Source organism: Eretmochelys imbricata, chromosome 1 (assembly GCF_965152235.1).
Source record: "Eretmochelys imbricata isolate rEreImb1 chromosome 1, rEreImb1.hap1, whole genome shotgun sequence".
Lineage (NCBI taxonomy): Eukaryota > Metazoa > Chordata > Testudines > Cheloniidae > Eretmochelys > Eretmochelys imbricata.
In genome coordinates this window covers 168,286,829-168,305,630 of record NC_135572.1, presented here as the reverse complement: position 1 = coordinate 168,305,630, position 18,802 = coordinate 168,286,829, and the positions used below count along the sequence as shown (strand labels likewise).

General features: G+C 37.0%; 1 protein-coding gene across 3 annotated transcripts in view; it reads left to right on the top strand.

The window, feature by feature from the left end:
- The window catches only part of USP16 (ubiquitin specific peptidase 16), a 22,860-nt gene extending 4,058 nt beyond the window's left edge, over positions 1 to 18,802 (top strand). For 2 of the 3 annotated variants that reach the window (XM_077819617.1, XM_077819608.1), the window contains exons 3-18: positions 1,252 to 1,430; positions 2,067 to 2,170; positions 4,275 to 4,378; positions 6,647 to 6,834; positions 8,484 to 8,576; positions 9,393 to 9,523; positions 9,916 to 10,003; positions 11,032 to 11,107; positions 11,609 to 11,700; positions 12,400 to 12,456; positions 13,809 to 13,982; positions 14,642 to 15,308; positions 16,005 to 16,099; positions 17,361 to 17,447; positions 18,325 to 18,481; positions 18,600 to 18,802. In XM_077819617.1, coding sequence (XP_077675743.1) covers positions 1,252 to 1,430; positions 2,067 to 2,170; positions 4,275 to 4,378; positions 6,647 to 6,834; positions 8,484 to 8,576; positions 9,393 to 9,523; positions 9,916 to 10,003; positions 11,032 to 11,107; positions 11,609 to 11,700; positions 12,400 to 12,456; positions 13,809 to 13,982; positions 14,642 to 15,308; positions 16,005 to 16,099; positions 17,361 to 17,447; positions 18,325 to 18,481; positions 18,600 to 18,721 — 2,414 coding nt within the window. In that variant the 3' untranslated portion in view covers positions 18,722 to 18,802. The remainder of the gene's footprint in view (positions 1 to 1,251; positions 1,431 to 2,066; positions 2,171 to 4,274; positions 4,379 to 6,646; positions 6,835 to 8,483; positions 8,577 to 9,392; positions 9,524 to 9,915; positions 10,004 to 11,031; positions 11,108 to 11,608; positions 11,701 to 12,399; positions 12,457 to 13,808; positions 13,983 to 14,641; positions 15,309 to 16,004; positions 16,100 to 17,360; positions 17,448 to 18,324; positions 18,482 to 18,599) is intronic. The other variant, XM_077819627.1, reaches the window with a different exon arrangement.

Here is an 18,802-nt window from a genome sequence, read left to right as displayed (position 1 = left end):
CAGTTTCTGGGTGGATTTAAGATGTAACTCTACGTAGAGAATGTGACAAAAATAATAATATCCTGCACAACTCTTACTTAATTGAATTTACTGACTTTAGGATCCATTGTATTAAAAATCAAATTTTGTCATTGTGAGATTGAGTGCAACTTCATATGTGCTAATGTAATTCCTCCAGTTATTAGCCCTTTGACACAACCCCCCTGGAGAGGTGCACATATATTAGCTCAAACTGGATTTTCCAGGGACCAACAGACAAAGAAAGGATTTTTGGGTAAATAGCCTGGTTTTAAACTGGCTCAGTGCTTTCTTCCTGATGCAGCAAACAGACAGGACCCCTGGTCCCTGGAAGGCCCCAATCCTTAGGGTAGGATTGGAAGGACTTGGACTATTGAGAGCCCATGAGACTGGGTGCTAGTTTTGAACTGGGGCTGTTATGAACTTGTGATCCCTTTGTGGGGGTTTGAAGGACTGCTCCTGCCAGATCACATGTTAGTTGTCATGATCTCTGGAAAGTTTATTAGCATGCATGCACATTCTTTTATTGTTTTAATACGTTTTCTCTGTAATGCTTTCACCCAAAGAATAAATAAGCTTGCGTAGAAAGAGTTGTGTGGAAAATTATAATTGTAGCAATTACACTCTGTATCGTCTCTGAGAAGAGAAGCTAAGCAGGTCTGCTTAGGCAGCCTGACTTTGCTGGTGAATTCACAGTATAATCAGGAAACTGTGCAGCCTGGAAATATCTTGGTCAGGAGGCAGAGAGACACGTCTCCACCCAAGAGAGGTGATGGCCAGGGGAGCTGGAAGCCTGAGAGTGGGTACCTTTGTTGAACCACTGAGGGGAAATACAGATGCAGCTGCCTTGAATTGTGATAGAGCACAATTCAGTTATTAGTCTTGAAATGACAAAGGCATAGATTATGGTGGCTAGGTCTGTATCCAGAAGAAGTTTGACAGTCTTATTCAGTAATGCTATTTGGTCATATTTGAGCAAGAGCTGACAGTCCAACAATATCTCCAGATTGCGAACTCTTGTAATGAAGGATGGACATGCACTCTTTGTCAAATCTTTGCCACAGCTTCCAGTTACTTCCCCTAACCTGACATTGTCTTCTTAACTATGAAAAGGCCACTTGAGCTCGTGGGCCTGTCACCTTTTTTATGACATCTAGAAGTCTGTGTCCATACTGACTACTTGGCAAAAATATGACTGTTCCTCATTTTATCTCTGTACTTTCTGTTTCATAGAACCTGCTTGCAAGCACATTCGCAAGGGATTGGAACAAGGCCATTTGAAAAAGGCATTGCTGAATGTGGAGTGGAACATTTGTCAGGACTGCAAGACGGACAATAAGAGACAAGATAAATCTGAAGAGGAAGCTGATGAAAGCCCTTCAATATGGTTATGTCTAAAATGTGGCCATAGGGTATTTCTCTTTTTTTTTAAATACCCTTCAATGTTGCATAATGCGGTTAAGAAAGAGAGCGTCCAATTAACCCTCTAAATTTTCATTTACTGTTAAACTGGTAGCCAGATGTGGTGCTACACAAATGATTTAATATAGTTCAATCTGGCAAAAAGTGTCTGCTCTGAATTGCTACTAAAAGTATCTAGAAGCTTGGCACAAAGGCATTTAGCAGACTTAAGGACCAGACTCCATCATGATGACTTCCACTTCTTGAAAATCCAGACTATTTTGCTTGTAATAATATTTAATATTTCTATTGCAGGAGCTTATATGTAGTAGTAATATGGGTTACTTAATTTAGAATCATGTATGCCTAATAGTTTTTTTCATTTTTTAGGACTTAAAGTTGGGATTTTCAAAAGCACCTAAGGAAGTTATGTGTCCAAATCCCTTACTATTTAATAATTATCCTTTATTCAACTAGTACCTTTTGTCTGTAGACATAAACTTAAGGACGTATTCATACTAATTATTTTATTTGCTTAGCTAATTGTTAGCTATTTATTAAAAATTTGTTTATAGTCTGAATTTATTTTTTTTTTCCACTTGATAGTCCATTGGGTTTTGTGACACTTCTGGTTATCAATGTTATAGGGCTGTGGCAGAAATTCTCAAGAGCAACATGCTTTAAAGCATTATACAACACCAAGATCAGAACCCCATTGTTTGGTTCTCAATTTGGACAACTGGAGTGTGTGGTGAGTTTGTCAGGCAACAGTTATAAGTCATAACTGGAAGAAAATAAAAACGGGGGTGTGATTTATTTGTGTTTTGTTTGTAGACTTCTCAAAATAATACACTGAAACTTTCAGGATATTTCCATACAAAAAAAACTTTTTACTTAGAGTTATGGTTGCTGAAATAATTAATAAAATCTTTTACTACAGTGTTACCGTAAGACTGACCCTGACCAGTTAGTTAATATTGTTAACATTTAATACATTCACTTAATAATAATATTGAAATGTGAACAGGTTCATGTTAACATCCCACATCAACCTTAATGCTGTCACTCAAGAGACACACTCTTTCAGTCTGAACATTACTAATATACATATATCTTAGGCTACGTAACATAATTAGTGATAAATGTTAAATCTTTCAGTCTTGTTAGAAATTAAGGTTTTAGTGGTCATACTGTAATTGTGCTTTTTAGATCAAGTTGCTGTGGTGATTTATACAATGACTAACTCTTAAGTGAAATATTTAGTGTGTAAATTTCCTTCTTTTAAAAGATATTCTAAATTGTGTGACACAAATATTGCACCTAGTTTATAAAAAAAAAAAAAATTATTACATCAGGCTTTCTGGTGTAAAAACAACTGACTTCATGAAGAATTTAAAACTGATTGGTGTGATACAGTATTTCACTGTAAAGTGGATGTTTAAAACTAAAAGCCAAACATAGTTCTTCAAATCTCTTGGTGTGATTAATATACAAAGGAGATGCTAAAATCTTAGATTAATCTCTTATACAGTATAAAAAGAACTTTGCAATCGCTCTCCTCCATTCAAAACTTTTTAGCTGATATAGAGACAGTGAAGAGGATGGTACCTGTTTAAGTTTTTGTCATGTGTTGCCCATTAAAATGGTGATTGTGAGCCTTTTTAAAAATTTACCAAGTTTCCAAAACAGTTGACAAAAAAATAGATTCCTAAGTAGGTTAGATGAAAGATTGGTTATATATAGATGTTCTTTCCATGCTTTGTATTGAGGATCCTAGTGGGTTAGAAAAAAAAGCTTCATTATAAACGTCCTCTGCTCCCAAAAATGGGAGTCAATCCATACTTCCTTGTAATCCTGAAATCTGCTAAATGCATTTGTGCCTAACACTTTAAAAATAAGTGTACTTTATATATCCTCATTTAGGATGTTTCAGTATGTCAAAGCAGGTCTGTTTGGTTACATATGTTAGTGCAAGTCTATACCATGTAACAGGACAGGTGGTTCCTCAAAGTCAGAGTTGAGGTAGGTTGACAGGACAGTATGGGGAAGGTTGCATTGTTCTCCCAATGCTGTATCTGCTCTGTGGATAAATAGAATATTTCCATCTAACAGTGTGGCTATTCTCAGCAAAATTACATGAAACACAGTGCAGTGATCTAGTGGTATACTTATTTGGTTTTTGTTCTCATAGAAATAAACACACAACTGTATCAGCAATAAAAAAAGGCAAATAAAACTAAACATTAACGGGATAAGCAGAATACACTTGTTCATGTCTTATTCAGACTAAATATAACAAAATAAATGTTTGGATAGAATAAACTTCAACTTTTATACTTGTATCCACTAATATTTGTAATCATTTCCTTTGGGGCCTGATCCTTTATTTTCTTTATTCAGGCAGAGCTCCCACTGAATTTGAGTTTTGCATGAGTAAGGACTGCAGGATGGCCTAAAGTCAACATAGAATCATAGAATATCAGTGTTGGAAGGGAACTCAGGAGGTCATCTAGTCCAACCCCCTGCTCAAAGCAGGACCAATCCCCAGTTTTTGCCCCAGATCCCTAAATGGCCCCCTCAAGGATTGAACTCACAGTTTAGCAGGCCAAAGCTCAAACCACTGAGTTATCCCTCCCCCAGTTAGGGTTTATATGATCCCCACCTCCCATATCCCTGCACTCTTTTTCTTTAATGAAGGTAAATTGGTATCAAAAATTGTTATAAAATTATAGCATTTACAGATGTGTATAATGGAGTAGTTCAGAAATGACCTAGATGTTGTGATTTGATGCCATATAAATATAATTTTAATTTTTTTTTTTATTGCACTCCTTTGGCTTCTTTTTGGGAGAAAGGTGCTACTTGTGTGATAATGAAGTCCCATATAATAGTTCAAATCGATTGGGCCAATTCGTGGATTGTGTTAGAAAACAAGCTTGTGTTGACACACCAAGTACAGGTAAGTACGTGTAAGCTATATAGTACACTGAAAGCGCCTTGAGTCCAGCAGACATGGCTGTAAATCAAGACAATACAATATTAATTGTGGGGTTTAGATGTTAGGAAATGGGGTCAGGATTTCACCTAATGTTTATAAACCTTTTCAAAAGGAAAATATGGGAACAGAAAAAATTCTTTATGGAATCAGAATCTTGTTCTTAGAGTATGTGTTATGTAGATTCCACTCTAGGGGCACAAGGTGCATATGAGATGAGATTGTGAAAAGTAGCATCCGTGCCTGTGTTGTGCATGTCCCCATGGGGGACCTCTCTGAGGCCATAAAGGGCAAGGTGGCTGCAACTATATCTCAGTTCTCTTTTATTTCCCATAGCAGCAAGGAATGTCTGCACCCTGTCCTTTAGTGGAATTTTCCCCTCCTTGCAATTTTTCTCTAGGTAGAGCAATTTCCCAGCAAATTCTCCTCTTTTTTTATATTTAGTTTTATTATTTTTTAAAACTTAACTTCTCAGCACTTTGCACCACTACCTTAATCTAAATAGACAGATTCAAAGCTGACCCTCCTTATGCAGTATTCTACAGAAAGAAGGTGATGTTGAGATCTCATCCCAAGTTTACTCCCAAAGTTGTCAGATTTCCATTTTAAGTGGAAATCTATTAATGTCCCTGTTTTCTTTCCAAAACCCCATTCTCCTTCAGGAGATAAGAATCTTTACACCTTGGATGTTCTAGGTTCTTGCTATATTATCTTGATAGGCCAAATCCCTTTGGACAGTCTCCCTGTCTTTGTTGCCATAAGCAGCACTTCTAAGGGGCAAGCCATTTCTTCCCAGCCAGTATCTCAATAGGTTGAAATGCACTAGGTAATCTATCACATGCTGCTACACCCCTTCCACCAAATATCAAAGCTCATTCTACTAGAGCACAGGCTACCTCCTCTGCATGCTTTACATGGATCCCCACTGAAGTCTGCAAGGAAGCTACGCAGAGTAATCTCACTGCTGTATTAAATACTATACCTTTGACCTGGCCACGAGATCAGACACCAAATTTGGAAGGCAACTGTTTAGTTACTGGCAATTAGGACTCCAGAATGGGGCACTGCTTATTGGCCACCTAGAGTGGAATCCGCAAAGAGTCCTACTCAAAGAAGAAAAAGCCATTAATTGCCTTATAGTAACTGGTTCTTCTAGATGTCATCCTTCTATTCATATTTGTTCAGAGTCCTCTTTACCTGAGATTTTGAATTAGCAAGGGAACTGAGAGATGGTTGTGGCTGCTCTGCCCTTTATGCCCATGGCTGGGGGATGGGGAGGCACAAAGACATTGCTATTCTAATTTCATGCAAGGAGCATGCACATCTAAAATGGGATGACAGCATCTCTAAGAACCAAGTACTATAAGGTAAGTAACCATTTTTTCTAGGTGAGTATGACTGAATACAACTTTCTCTGAATTAGTAATGCTAATCCATTTCTTAGCAGACAAGTTATCGTCACAACTGGCAGTTTTAGCAGAAAAACTGAGGATTCAGTGGGATTCACTGAACTCCACTTTCACCTCTAAAAGTGGTTCCTACAGATCAGAAATGAAGTATGTTGCCTGGGCCATATTTTATCTGTCCTGTGAACTATGTGGCTAAAACCATAACTGAAGTGTTCCTATTAATGTAGTTGCTTTGTTTCAAATTACATTTGTAGCCCTAGTCCACACTAGTTAAGATTTAAATTCCACCTCTCTTCACTTTGCTGGGCAGGCAGATGAGACAAATAACCTTTCCAATAGGTGAGGAACAGACAGGTAGCTCCACTGACTTCTGGGACAGACATCCTTAATTGTGATTATTGATGTATAAAAATTATTGCTAAGAAACAAGGCTAACATTTGTGCAGCATGATCTCAGATGCTGTAGTGGTGGGTACTGTAGAAAATGCTACGGTAGAATGACTTTTGACTCCACAGATATGGAATTTCCAAGAACACATTAAATTTCAAGATGCATGTCTGTTAAATGACAGTATTCAACAGATGATTATATTAAACACCACAGTTAGTCTTGTTAAATTATGTTAGGTTTTGAGGTCACTTCTTGCACAGCATTGAAATGTTATATTTGAAATGTGATTCTTGAATGGCATGGGTTTAAAATTTAACCCTTGTAGTTTTCTACTGCTGTCTTTAAAGGTGGAGCATTTTTCCAGGTCCACAAAATATTTGAATGTTTCCAACTCACCCCAAATATCTAACATTTTTCTTTTTTGTATTTCAGTGTCAAAAGATCAAGAAAACAAAGAATTTGAAAATAAAAAAGTAGAAAAAGAAAACCAAAATGAGCAGGAGAAGGAAAACAACGAGGGCGTGATCAAAGAAGACAATTCTTCAAATATCAGTGCAGCAGTGACTGTGAAAGGACTTAGTAACTTGGGGAATACATGTTTCTTTAATGCTGTTATGCAGGTACACTAAATATTGTTACAACCACTTCAGATTCAGATTTTTAATGTTGTATTGTAGTAGCCCCAAAAGGACCTAAAATAGGTCAGGACCTAATGTAGTAGATGCTGTACAGGCATGCAGACATGATCCCTTCCCGAAAGAACTTGCAGTCTAATTGGAGACCAAACAGAACAAGTCAGTTGTAGAGGAGAAAAAATGAAGGGTTTGGGGAGGGAAAACAGAGGATGATGGTTAATGAAAGCAAGATCACATAGGTACTTAGGTTGATGAAAGAAGATCACATAGGTACTGTGGACATCAGGTATCGGAGATTTAAGAATTTAAGAATTTTCAAATTATAAGTCTACTTTTCTCTTAAATCTCCGATACCTGATGTCTACAGTACCTAGCCATCATTTATAGGCAGCGCAGCAGAAATGGGTCTTGAGGGAAAGGTGATATTCCTGTTCCACATGGAAGCAAGTGGTCATTTGTGGGAGAAGCAGACAAATTGACATTCAAGGCTGGTCATGTGTAGTGGTTGGGAGAGAAGAACAACACAATAAGAGCAAATAACCAAAGGGGAACAGCTGCAGAGTTGTGAATGGTCCTCATGGTGAGTATGAGAAGCCTGAATTTGATGATGGTGAATAGGAAGCCAAAATAAGGACACAGAAAGGTGGGTATGTGACCAGAACAACCTCTTGAATGGACTGGGGGGAGGGTCGGGGGGGTGTAATGTGTGTCAGTGAGGTCAGAAAGGAGGTAGCAGTAGTAATGAAAGATGAGGGCCTGAACTAGGGTTCTAGAAGTGTAACAATAACTTAGCTGCTCTGATATAGTGGTTTTTATTAGCATATCTCAAAGTGCCTTTCAAAGGGTAGTAAGCATTACTATCCCCATTTTATAACTGGGCCACAGATGCAAAGAGACTTACCCAAGGTCATTCAGCGGGCCAGTGACAGCGAGGACTAGAACCCAGGTTCTCTTGTGTCCCAGTCCAGTGCTCTAGCCACTAAGCTATAGTGCCTTGTTCACTATCCCACATTTGGAACTGTTATGAAGTGGCAGGATTTAGATACTGTCTGGATGTGGGAGGCAAGAGAGAGGCAGGAGTCAAATATGCCCCCCAGTTTACACACCTCGGTGACAAACAGAACGATGGTGGTAGTAGGACGAGGAGAGCTGGGCAGGGAGTTTTAGCCATATGAAGTTAAAATGATTGATGATAAATCTTGGAGGAGATATGCAGAAACACATTGGGAGTGGAAAGGCAGACTTGTGAGTGACTGGTACAAACTGTTTGCTGTGTTATATTTATTACACTATAATGACTCACTGTTTTGCCTACAATATGAACTATAGACTAACTCAGGGTATAGAGATTAAGGAAATAACTGAAAATGGTTGGTGCTAACTTTTTCAAATGTTAAATGTTTTAAACAAAAAGTTATTAATTAATATTCTTTAACTTTAGAGTTCAGTGAAAATAACCCCACTTTCTCAAACTTCCTACAGTTGTATCTAATGTGGTAGTTTGCACTCAACTTCTAGATGTTGAAAAATAATGTTGTAACCACTACATTACTCACTTTTTTTAATTGCATGAGTAGTTGACTTTTCCTAATTACCAGACGTTAATTTGATTTTTTTTTTTTTATCTCTTATAGAATTTATCGCAGACACCACTTCTGAGAGACCTGTTGAAGGAGGTTAAAATGCCTGGAACAACAGTTAACATTGAGCCACCGGAATTTTCAACAGTATGTATGCTGCAATTTATAAAGTAATTTTTTAGGTGCATTAAAAAAACAGTCAGTTGTTTTTTGGGGTTTTGAAGAAATTTTAGGGAAAAACCTAAGTCCTGGCTCCATTAAAGTCAGTGGGAGTTTTGCAATTGAATTCAGTGGAGTCAGGAGTTCACCCAAGATGTACAGTTAAGTAGCAGATTTAATATGCTGAATATTGTAAATTCATAGAAGTATTCCCATTACATTAAAAAAATTATTCATGTAACTTTGGCATCAGTGAGGTCTGGTCAGATGTCACTTTCAATGAAATTTTAAAATTTGGAAAGGAAGGATAACCGCTGCCCTTTGATGGGATCCTGCTATTCCTTCAGCCTGGGGACTCGGGAGCTTACACATTTTTGAAAATTTAAATGAAAGCTAAGGAAATCTCCGGACACTTAACATTGAGCATATTTTGGGGTTATTTTGTGCATTGTAAAACAAGAACAAACACAAAAATGTTGTTGTTTAAAAATAAATCAGAGAAACCCAGAACATTCACAGTTGAAATTAAACAATACATTATCCTTAGTGAGCTGAGTCTAAGACTACTGTGTAATGAGGAAATGTTCTCCAACCATTTCTGCCTTATGTTAACTTATTCCCTGTAGTTTCATTTAGAAAATCAGAGAATTAGGCTTTTTCTAAATGTTTTATAATGGATCATATATCAGGAAGTTAAAACAAGTGTTCAATTTTTATAATATTGAACTAATTTCAAATGACTCCATAACTCTGACTGAATTAAGAATGCAAAACAAAACTTGATTTTTGTTTTTGTTTAAAAAGGAACCTATGGTGATAAAACTTGAGCAGCCTGGGCCCCTTACATTAGCTATGTGCCAGTTCCTTTCAGAGATGCAAGAGACTAAAAAGGGAACTGTCACTCCTAAAGAACTCTTTGCTCAGATTTGTAAAAAGTGAGTATCTGCACATAATGCATTATAATAATGACTGAAAGAATTAATGGAAACATTGGATTATGTAGTAGTAGGGCAGTTTTTACTATTAACAAAAAACGTTTTCATTTACTTCTCACCGTGCATGTGTCAGCAGAGGTTCAGATGGTATTTATAAACTTTTCAAAGACATTGGTGTAGACTAAAATAGAAATGAGTTAAAGTAAAATGAAAAATCATATAAAATGAGACTTTCTACCCTCTCAGCTTCATGTTTTTCAGAAGTTTCAATATACATACAGGTATCTGTTTCATCAGCTCTTGAGACTTGTTTCTGTCTTCTGTGGACAAGTTGAAAATAATTCACATTTTAATTTTATATATATTATGTCATTCTCATTCTGTTTAAACAGAGCAATACGGTTTAAAGGTTACCAGGAGCAAGACAGTCAGGAATTGCTTCGTTATTTACTGGATGGGATGAGAGCAGAAGAGATCCAAGTAAGTACTTATTTCACTGTAGTATATAACAGTGTGGGTGTTCAACAAAGCGCTAAAATCAGTATACTTAAACAAAGTAAGCTTTTTCTTAATGTCTTTTATTATTGTTAGGTGTATTGTAAACAGAGCTAACTGTTTTAAGTTTTAGCCCTTTTCGTTAGGTCTGCAAGGAATTTTTAGAGTACGTCCCAGCTAATACTGAACTGATTTGTCCACATTGTCATTTGCATGATTGTGGGATCAACATTAGGATTATTGAGGAGGGCTAGTTAGAGGATTTCTTTATCCTCTCTCTTCCCAAACAATCATCCATAAAAGGAAGCTATTTAGGGAGTCCAGCTGCTTGTACTTGGGTCTGGCCACAGAGGGGAAAACAAGTCGATAAATATTGTTCTCTAGATAAAACTGTGGTCTTGAAGGAGTGCATTCTGGTGAATCTTGGGTTATTTTCTATCTTTTGATGATGATGTACTAATAGAATCAAGAGTACTAAACAGTGGGCCCAGTTCTGCCCATGTTGAAAGCAATGGGCTAATATTAACGTAACAAGAAATTGAAATAGGTGTCTGAAGTCCCTCATAAATGTACATATTAATAAATTGCTGGCCTCATATTACTGTAAAAGCACCTTTAAAAGCAATTGGTTTGGAAGGTGGGTGGTTGTCTACAAGAGTTTTATAAAACAAATATTTTGTTTTAGTAGGGTGAGGGATCCTTCTGGAGGTTTTATGTTTTGTTTGCGTCAGGGCTTAGTTGGGAGACTGTTTCTTCCTTGGACTTCCTACTAAATACATTAACTGAAACACCTGGCAATGGCTTTAAAAAAGCCCAGATGTGGGACATATTTCATGTTTCTGCAGAGTGCAGTCTTGTTACTTTCCTAGTATGGTTATAGTTTATTAATCTGAATTATTTTTAATTGGTGAATATGGAATTCTGTCCAACTGAAATGCTTAACTGAACACACATTTAGGAAACAATGTTTAATAAAGTCTTATGATGGAATATTTATTTACTCTAACTTTCAGCGAGTAAGTGTTGGAATATTTAAGGCATTGAATGACTCTGACCAAAAAAATGAAGAGCTAAAAAAGAAAATTAAAGGTAAAAGAACAATTAAAAATTATTTTTGATAACTGAAACCTGGACAGTGCATTCATTACTCATGCATTTTTTAAATATTTTCAAATGTAATTTAGTTGCATGATTTAGAATACATTTTCTAAATTAATATATTTTCTAGAGTATCAGGTCTAAAAATTATGCTCATCCTCCTCATTCAAAGATGCAGCTGAGAAATGTTATAAAGATGCTGATTTAAATTAAACAATTTAAAACTATTTTTCTAACAGCCTCGATCCTCCTCTCTTTCTGCATACCTTCGTGCCACCGCGTTTGCCCGCCCCCCCCCCCTCCCCCAAATCTATGAAGCTTATTTTTTTCTCTAGGAAAACAATCACAAAGCACAACAAATGCAAACCATAGACTTTACACTGCATCCTCCCTGTTTACACACAGCTTAACATCAAACCAAAGCGGTCAGTAATGTACAGGTGAAGTTATTGTATATGACTTATATATTTGAATGAATTCTCTGATTTTCAGAGTATGAAAAGAAAAAGGCAATACCAACCTTTGTGGACAGACTCTTTGGTGGAGAATTAACTAGTACAATCATGTGTGAGGAGTGCAGAACGGTATGTAGATGGTCTGCTTGGTATAGTCTAAAACACTGTGTATAAGACTTGTGCACAGAAGAAACAAGTAGTAATATATATAGAAATAAGATGTATTAGATGGGAATTTCTGAAATGAAGAAAACTTGGCAGCAGGAGCTGCAGGTTTCTCAAAAGGTAAAAATTTGATAGAAATATCTGTTCACCTGTACTGCAAATCTCATCTGTACTCTCAGGACTTGATGGGGGGGATGAGAACTGAATGCTTGGAGAGGATTGTGTGGAATTTTCTCTTCATTCTGAAAAACTGCAGGGATCTTGAGTTACGAGATTTAGTAGGGATGCTGGTTTTGGTTCATGGTTTTCCTGTTTTGTAAATGTAAATTTTATGACTGTTTATATTTGTATGTGCAAGTAAGAGTATGCATTGGGTGCAATCCCAGAAACAGGCAAAAGAGAAGGGCAATAAATGGCAAAGATGCTACATTCAAAAAATTCTAAGCCAGGACATTTTTTTTGTTTGTTTTTTGAGTGCCTAAAGTTAAGAGCTTAAGTCCATAGATAGGCATATAAATAAATGACCACACTTCAAGAAATGATGAACCCTTCTCTCCTGCCCCCATTACATCAATAGGGGAGTGGTAGCTTCTAATTTATGTTTAGACTTGTAAGAAAAACAAAGTTTCTCTAATGATATTAAGTAAAATCTGTTTGCTTAAGGTGTCCTTGGTCCACGAGTCTTTCCTTGATTTGTCACTGCCTGTGTTAGATGATCAGGTAAGAATAAGAGGTTTGGGTTTTTTTATATTCTGTTTTGGTGTGCAGTTCTGTTCGTTGGATCTTAGAGAGGACATTTTTAAAAATAAATAATTGCAAAAGGTGCTTATCTTCAATAATCTTACCTAATAAAGTTGCACAATAAAATGATAGAGAATGACAGTGCATTTCCTTAAGGTAAGCCCTATAGGTTCTGGCTACACAAGCCCTCTTTGAAGATTATCTGATGGTTGGAAATGCTACTGTAGACAGGGCATTAGTGATTTTACTGCCTTGTCAGCTAATCTTCCTATCATTAGTTAGTGCCTTGGTCAGAGAAAAGATCTGCTACACTGAAAGGTTTGCTGACTTGTAAAGAACGTTACCTCAGGTAAGCATTTAGGTATTCTTCAGCGTCATGAGTCTAAAATTTAAATAGATCTCATGAAATATATCTCTGATATAGCTCAGATGACTCTTCAGATATTAAGTTCCTGTCTATTTACTGCATTGGGAACAGTAATGGAGGCTTCCTATCTAATGCTGATATTCAGAGCCTTTTCAAATATTCTCAAGGTGAAGAGACATATGGTTCGAGCAGCTAATGTGTAAATGCATTTATTTAACTGATCAATCTAAAAAATATTTGAACTGTTTTAGATTTATATCTGTGTTTCATTTTTGCCATCAGCACACACATTATCTCCTTTCATCTTTAATATTTGTATTTAATACATGTAAGTAGTACTACAGTAAAAAAACAAAATTACTAAGGGAAGAAACTTAAAATATATATATATTTCATCCAAAGGGTGCTTGGATAAAATGCTCCTGCATTGAACTGGCCTTTTTTCATATTAATAAAAGCAACTAGAGGGCCTGATCCTGCAAACACTTACTACCTATTTATTGAAGTCATTCTAAACTATCTAAAATATTTATCTTTTGTGGATTCAGTGAGATTCATATCAGTAAACCTGAATGTTAAGTTCCATCTTTAACTGTTTATGGCTTGGTTCTGCCACCCTGACTCTCAGTGAGTAGTATTGTACTCAGCAAGCATAGATTTCAGTGGGATTGCTTGTGGAGTAAGGTACTACTCAGTAAGAGTAAGAGCAGCGGAATCAGGCTCTTAGAGTGTGTGTGTGTGTGTGTGTGTAAATGTTTTGTTACAATACCTAAAAAGTCATCAGCTTAATTTGAAAATTCTCAATAATATGCCAATTTCTTTGCAATTTTATTTTGGGATCTTGTTTTTTTTTCTTTTCAAAATAACATAATTGATATTAAATTAAATCTTTAATCTGAAGTCTTTGTCTTTGAAACTATGATGGTGGCACCATGTTTGTTTGTTTGGTGGTTTTGATTTTTAGAGTGTTAAGAAAAGTTCAAATGAGAAAAATGTTAAAAAGATGAAGGAAAAGGAGGATGAAGATGGTGAAGAGGATAAAGACAGTGACAGTTATATGAAGGAAAGGGGTGATAATCCTGGTGTAAGTAAGCACCTGCAGAAGAAAGCAAAGAAACAGGCCAAAAAGCAAGCCAAGGTTGGTTATGATGCAAAAATAAATATTAGGCACTTTCACTCTAGGCTTAAGATAAAATGCTAGACATTTTGTTTAGTCCACTTTTATGTGTAGGATGATCATTTTCAAGGGAACAACTAACAATTTCTCCCCACTCAAGTGCAAATATCTTATTTTACCTGTTGTGAAGTTGTATATATTTTCTGTTGCGTGCTTTCCTAATACAACACTAGTTAATATTCCCAGAACTGCTGAACTAGTTAGTCATATGTTGCCTGACTAAAACAGCATTAACATACATCAGAAGGCTTTTCACTGATCAGTAACAGCACTTAGATGAAGCACTTAGATGGTTCTGAAGGAATATAGGCAAGAAAAACATTTTGGGGACATAAAAGAAATTCAGATTTACCCAGGAAGGGTATTCTAATTGGAAGTGTGGGGGGGGACTGCATCTGATTAGTTGAGTGAGAGTGATACTGGCCATAATCCTTTTGAGTTGATGCTTTCTAATTTTTATGATTGCTAAATTAGATCATTCCCTCTTTAAATGGCAATTCCTGTTGCTTAAAGTAATGAGGTATTTCCTAAATAAATGGTGCATAGCAGATAAAAATACAGCAACTTTTTCTCTGCTTTTATACAATATTGTACAGTACACTGCATATTTTTATTTGTAGAACCAGCGTCGGCAGCAAAAAATTCAAGGAAAGGTGCTTCAGATAACCAGTGTATGTTCTATGGAACAGCCTGAAGAAAATGTGAAGGAAGATAAAGAAACAAAGGAAGAAATAAACTCTGATGTCACTGACCTGAAGAAAGAGGAAGAATCTTCCAATCAGTGTGAAGAACTTTGCTTAAATCAGAAAGATTTAAATAATCAAGAGACTAGTACAGATGTACATAGTGCCCATGAAAGTATAGAAAATCCAGAACAAGAATATGAAGATAATGAAACCAATATGGATGTTGCTATGAAAGGCTTAGTTTCTACTACTGAATGTATTAGTGAACTTGACAATCTATCTGTTAAAGAAGATGATCATGGGGAAGAGGAAGAACTTGCTACTAATTTAGAAAAATTACACTTAGATGTTGTTACTGACTCTGATATGGATATCTTGGATGACCTTCATATGGCTGAGTTAAAGACATATGAGGTGGTGAATGAGGACCCAGAAACTGCATTTTGTACTCTTGCAAACAGGGAAGACCTAAACATAGAAGAAGGTTCAATCCTTCATTGTTTATATCAGTTCACTCGTAATGAGAAACTCAGTGAGATCAATAAATTGCTCTGTGATGTATGTACACAAAGACGTTATGGACCAAAGACTAGTGGAAAAAGTATGCCAATTAAGTTTTACTTACAAACTAGAAAACCAACTCTGAATCTGTCCATATCTGCTATCTTCATTCTCTTTATTTTTAAACAGGTTTGCACGGGTAGTTTCTCTTGGATCTATTGATACCCAGTATTTACGGGCCAGACTGAACCCCTTTCTCCTATTAGTGAGCGCTTACTCATGAGTAGCCCCATGGTCTTCAATGGAACTACTTGTAAGTTACCACCAGTGTAGAGCAAGGGGGCTCACAGTCTGGCTCTATAGTAGGATGGAACATGAAACAATTTTTTTAACTCTTTAAATGTAAACTTTTAGTTACTGTAGCACATGAGCCATAGGAGGAAAACATGCAGAAATTTGCCCAACAGATTAACAAAAGCACCATTCAGCATGTAATTCTGTAGAAGTCCTAGAAATTAGTGTTAAAACTCACCCTATTCAAGCTGCTGATGTGGTGATTTGATATACACTAGTTAATTTCTTGAACTAGGACTATCATGAAGATGGCAGCTTATAAACCTTTATAATTTTGAAGGGAAATCATCAGTGTCTTAAACATATTATAATGATGGATGACATAAATTGTTTCCAGTCCTAGTACGTGATTTCACTCACTTTCATATTAGAAAAATTTTAGATGTTAAGTTATTGCATTATTCTTGACTATCTAACCAATGGTGCTTTCTCTTTCCTTTAGGTGAGAAGAAGCACGTTTACACTAATGCCAAAAAACAAATGTTAATTTCTCTTGCTCCTCCAATTTTAACACTTCACTTAAAGAGATTTCAACAGGTATTGTTAACTGGTTAACTCTTGTATTTTAAAATTGTATATAGTAATAACCCATGGAAGTTAAAGGATCTTGACTTCCCTATAAATTTGTTCCATTAACTACTATTCTTTCTATAACTTTAGAAGTAATTTGAGAAATCTTCCTGATGCATTCATTCCTGCTACTCTTGCTGACTGTAATAGTTCTTAGAACTCTTGAGTTCTTTTAGCAAAAAGACATTTATTAAAACAACTTACCTACCAGGAATGCAAAATTAAGAAATACGGACAAAAATAAATTGACTCACGCTGAAAAACAAACTCACTAAATATGGAGAAGGATGATCTGCAACAGAGATTCACTCCAAGAAATACATAAATATAAAGCAGTACAGCTAACAGACATCTAAGTGCTGGTTGCGGGCAGTAAATTAGATACAAGCTTGCAATTTTTGAAGGGTGAGAATATACAGAGCTTTCAGTTTAGGGCTCTTCAGTATCAGAAAAACAGCAATAAACTAGAGAGAAATGAGAAGGGGGAAATGAATATCAGAAAGGATTGACTGAAAAGTTTAAAATTATTAATTACATAATGCACCGTGGCCAAACAATCAAGAAGGGATATAACTGTCTAAGTAGCTGAAACTCCAGGGAGTGAGAGGAATTGTGTAAGATGATCCAGTGGGATACATTTGTGATTAAATTAAAGGAAGGAAGCTGGGGAAGCTTTTCTTTATATTCAACAATAGTACCTATTGAGCTGTAGAATAGCATTTGAATGGAAGTGATTGAAGGCTCATCACTTGAGACTTTTAAAACCAGGCTGGAGAATATAGTATAAACAACCATTCTGCATTGTCTTTAGCAATGGATCAGAGGGGTCCTCCAACCAGAACTTTGAAAAGTATACTTTTCTTATAACTGTACTGCTATTGTCATTGATGCCAAGACATGCTAAATCTGTAAATTAAACAGCCATGTAGCCCTATGCTCCAGAGAAATGTGTAGAGAAACCATAAACAGGAGGAAATTTGGAACATGGCCATAAAGAACTGAAAAGCATTACTGTCGGATGTAATAGTTTTCTTTCCTCTTCCCTACCCCCCAACTTTGTTTTCCATCCAAAGGTTGGTTGTGCTCTAAAATGAATCTTTTAAGTCTTTTTGGAATTTTTTTAAATAACTAAACTTGTAACCTTTTAAGAACAAACATGTATCACCTGTTTATATATGTGAAGATTTAAAGCCCTGTTTGTGTTTCTTCACTTCTATCTTATTTCTAGGCGGGATTTAATCTACGAAAAGTTAACAAACACATAAAGTTTCCAGAAGTGATAGACTTGGCTCCTTTCTGTGCAACTAAATGCAAGGCAAGTAAAAAAATCCTTTAATTCTTTTTCAGATAGTTGGACCAGTCAACCCATAGGCGCCGACTCTGTGGATGCTCCAGGGGGAAATATTAGAGGGTGCTCCACAACCACCAGCAGCCAAGTTCCCCCCACCTCCACCCCCTCCTTGCCGCCTCTTCCTCCCCTGAGTGTGCTGAGTCCCCGCTCCTCCCCCTCTCCCTCCCTCCCAGTACTTCCTGCTCGCCGCCAAGCAGCTGTTTGACGGTGCTTAGGACTTTCCAGGAGGGAAGGGGAAGAGCGGGAACGTGGTGCGCTCACGGGAGGAGGTGGAGAAGAGGCAGGGCATGGGTGGGGACTTGGGGGAATGGGGGCGGGAAGGCAGCGGGGCTGGGGTGGGAAAAGGCCGGGTGGGGCGGGGACCTTAGGGAACGGGTGGAATGGGGTGGGGTGAGGGCGGTGCAGGGACAGGGCCAGAGGTGGTGCACGGGTGGGGGGAGTACCCACTGGGCAGAGGAGAAGTCAGTGCCTATGGGTCAACCCTTACAGCAAGAGATGTTTGTTTTTTGAAAACTGTTTTGGTATGTTCTCAAAACAGTCAGCCATTAATCAGAATCTCCACATACCATATCTCAGAACTTCACTGACCACATCATATGGCAATATATGGTAGACTATATGTAAGTACAATTAAGCTCTGCTGTAGCGTACTTCAAATTTTAAACATTGGTCATATCCATTGTCATTAACACATTGCTTCTATACTGACAAGCAGAATCAGAACTGACTTAGTACAGAACAATGGAATCAGAGCAGACTGGTGTGAAAGGCTGACATTTCAGCTAGCTTAGCTCTCATTATCTTACTACGCTGATACTATAACAAAATTGTCACTTCACAGAACATTGCTGAAGGGAATACAAGAGTATTGTACTCTCTCTATGGGGTGGTTGAACATAGTGGCACAATGAGGTCTGGACACTATACTGCCTATGCCAAGATGAGAACTGTGAGAAACCATCTTTCTGATCTTGTCCTCTGTGGAGAAATTCCCCAAGGTAAGCGTCACCGGTATTTTTACAACAGTCCAATCTTAAATGGAATTTCTCTAACTGGTGGTAACCTGTGACATTTCTGCTTCAGCACTACTTTTAAGATTTTTTTTTTTTTTAACAGCTTTAGAAGCTGAATCAGCGGGACAGTGGTTTCACATCAGTGATACCCATGTGCAACCTGTGGCTGTATCTAAAGTGCTGAACTCACAAGCTTATCTCCTGTTCTACGAACGACTGCTATAACTAACCTGGGATGCATTCCTCACACAATACTTTATGGTTTTTAAATATCTTAAAATAAAGAAATGTTAAATCAGAGAAAAA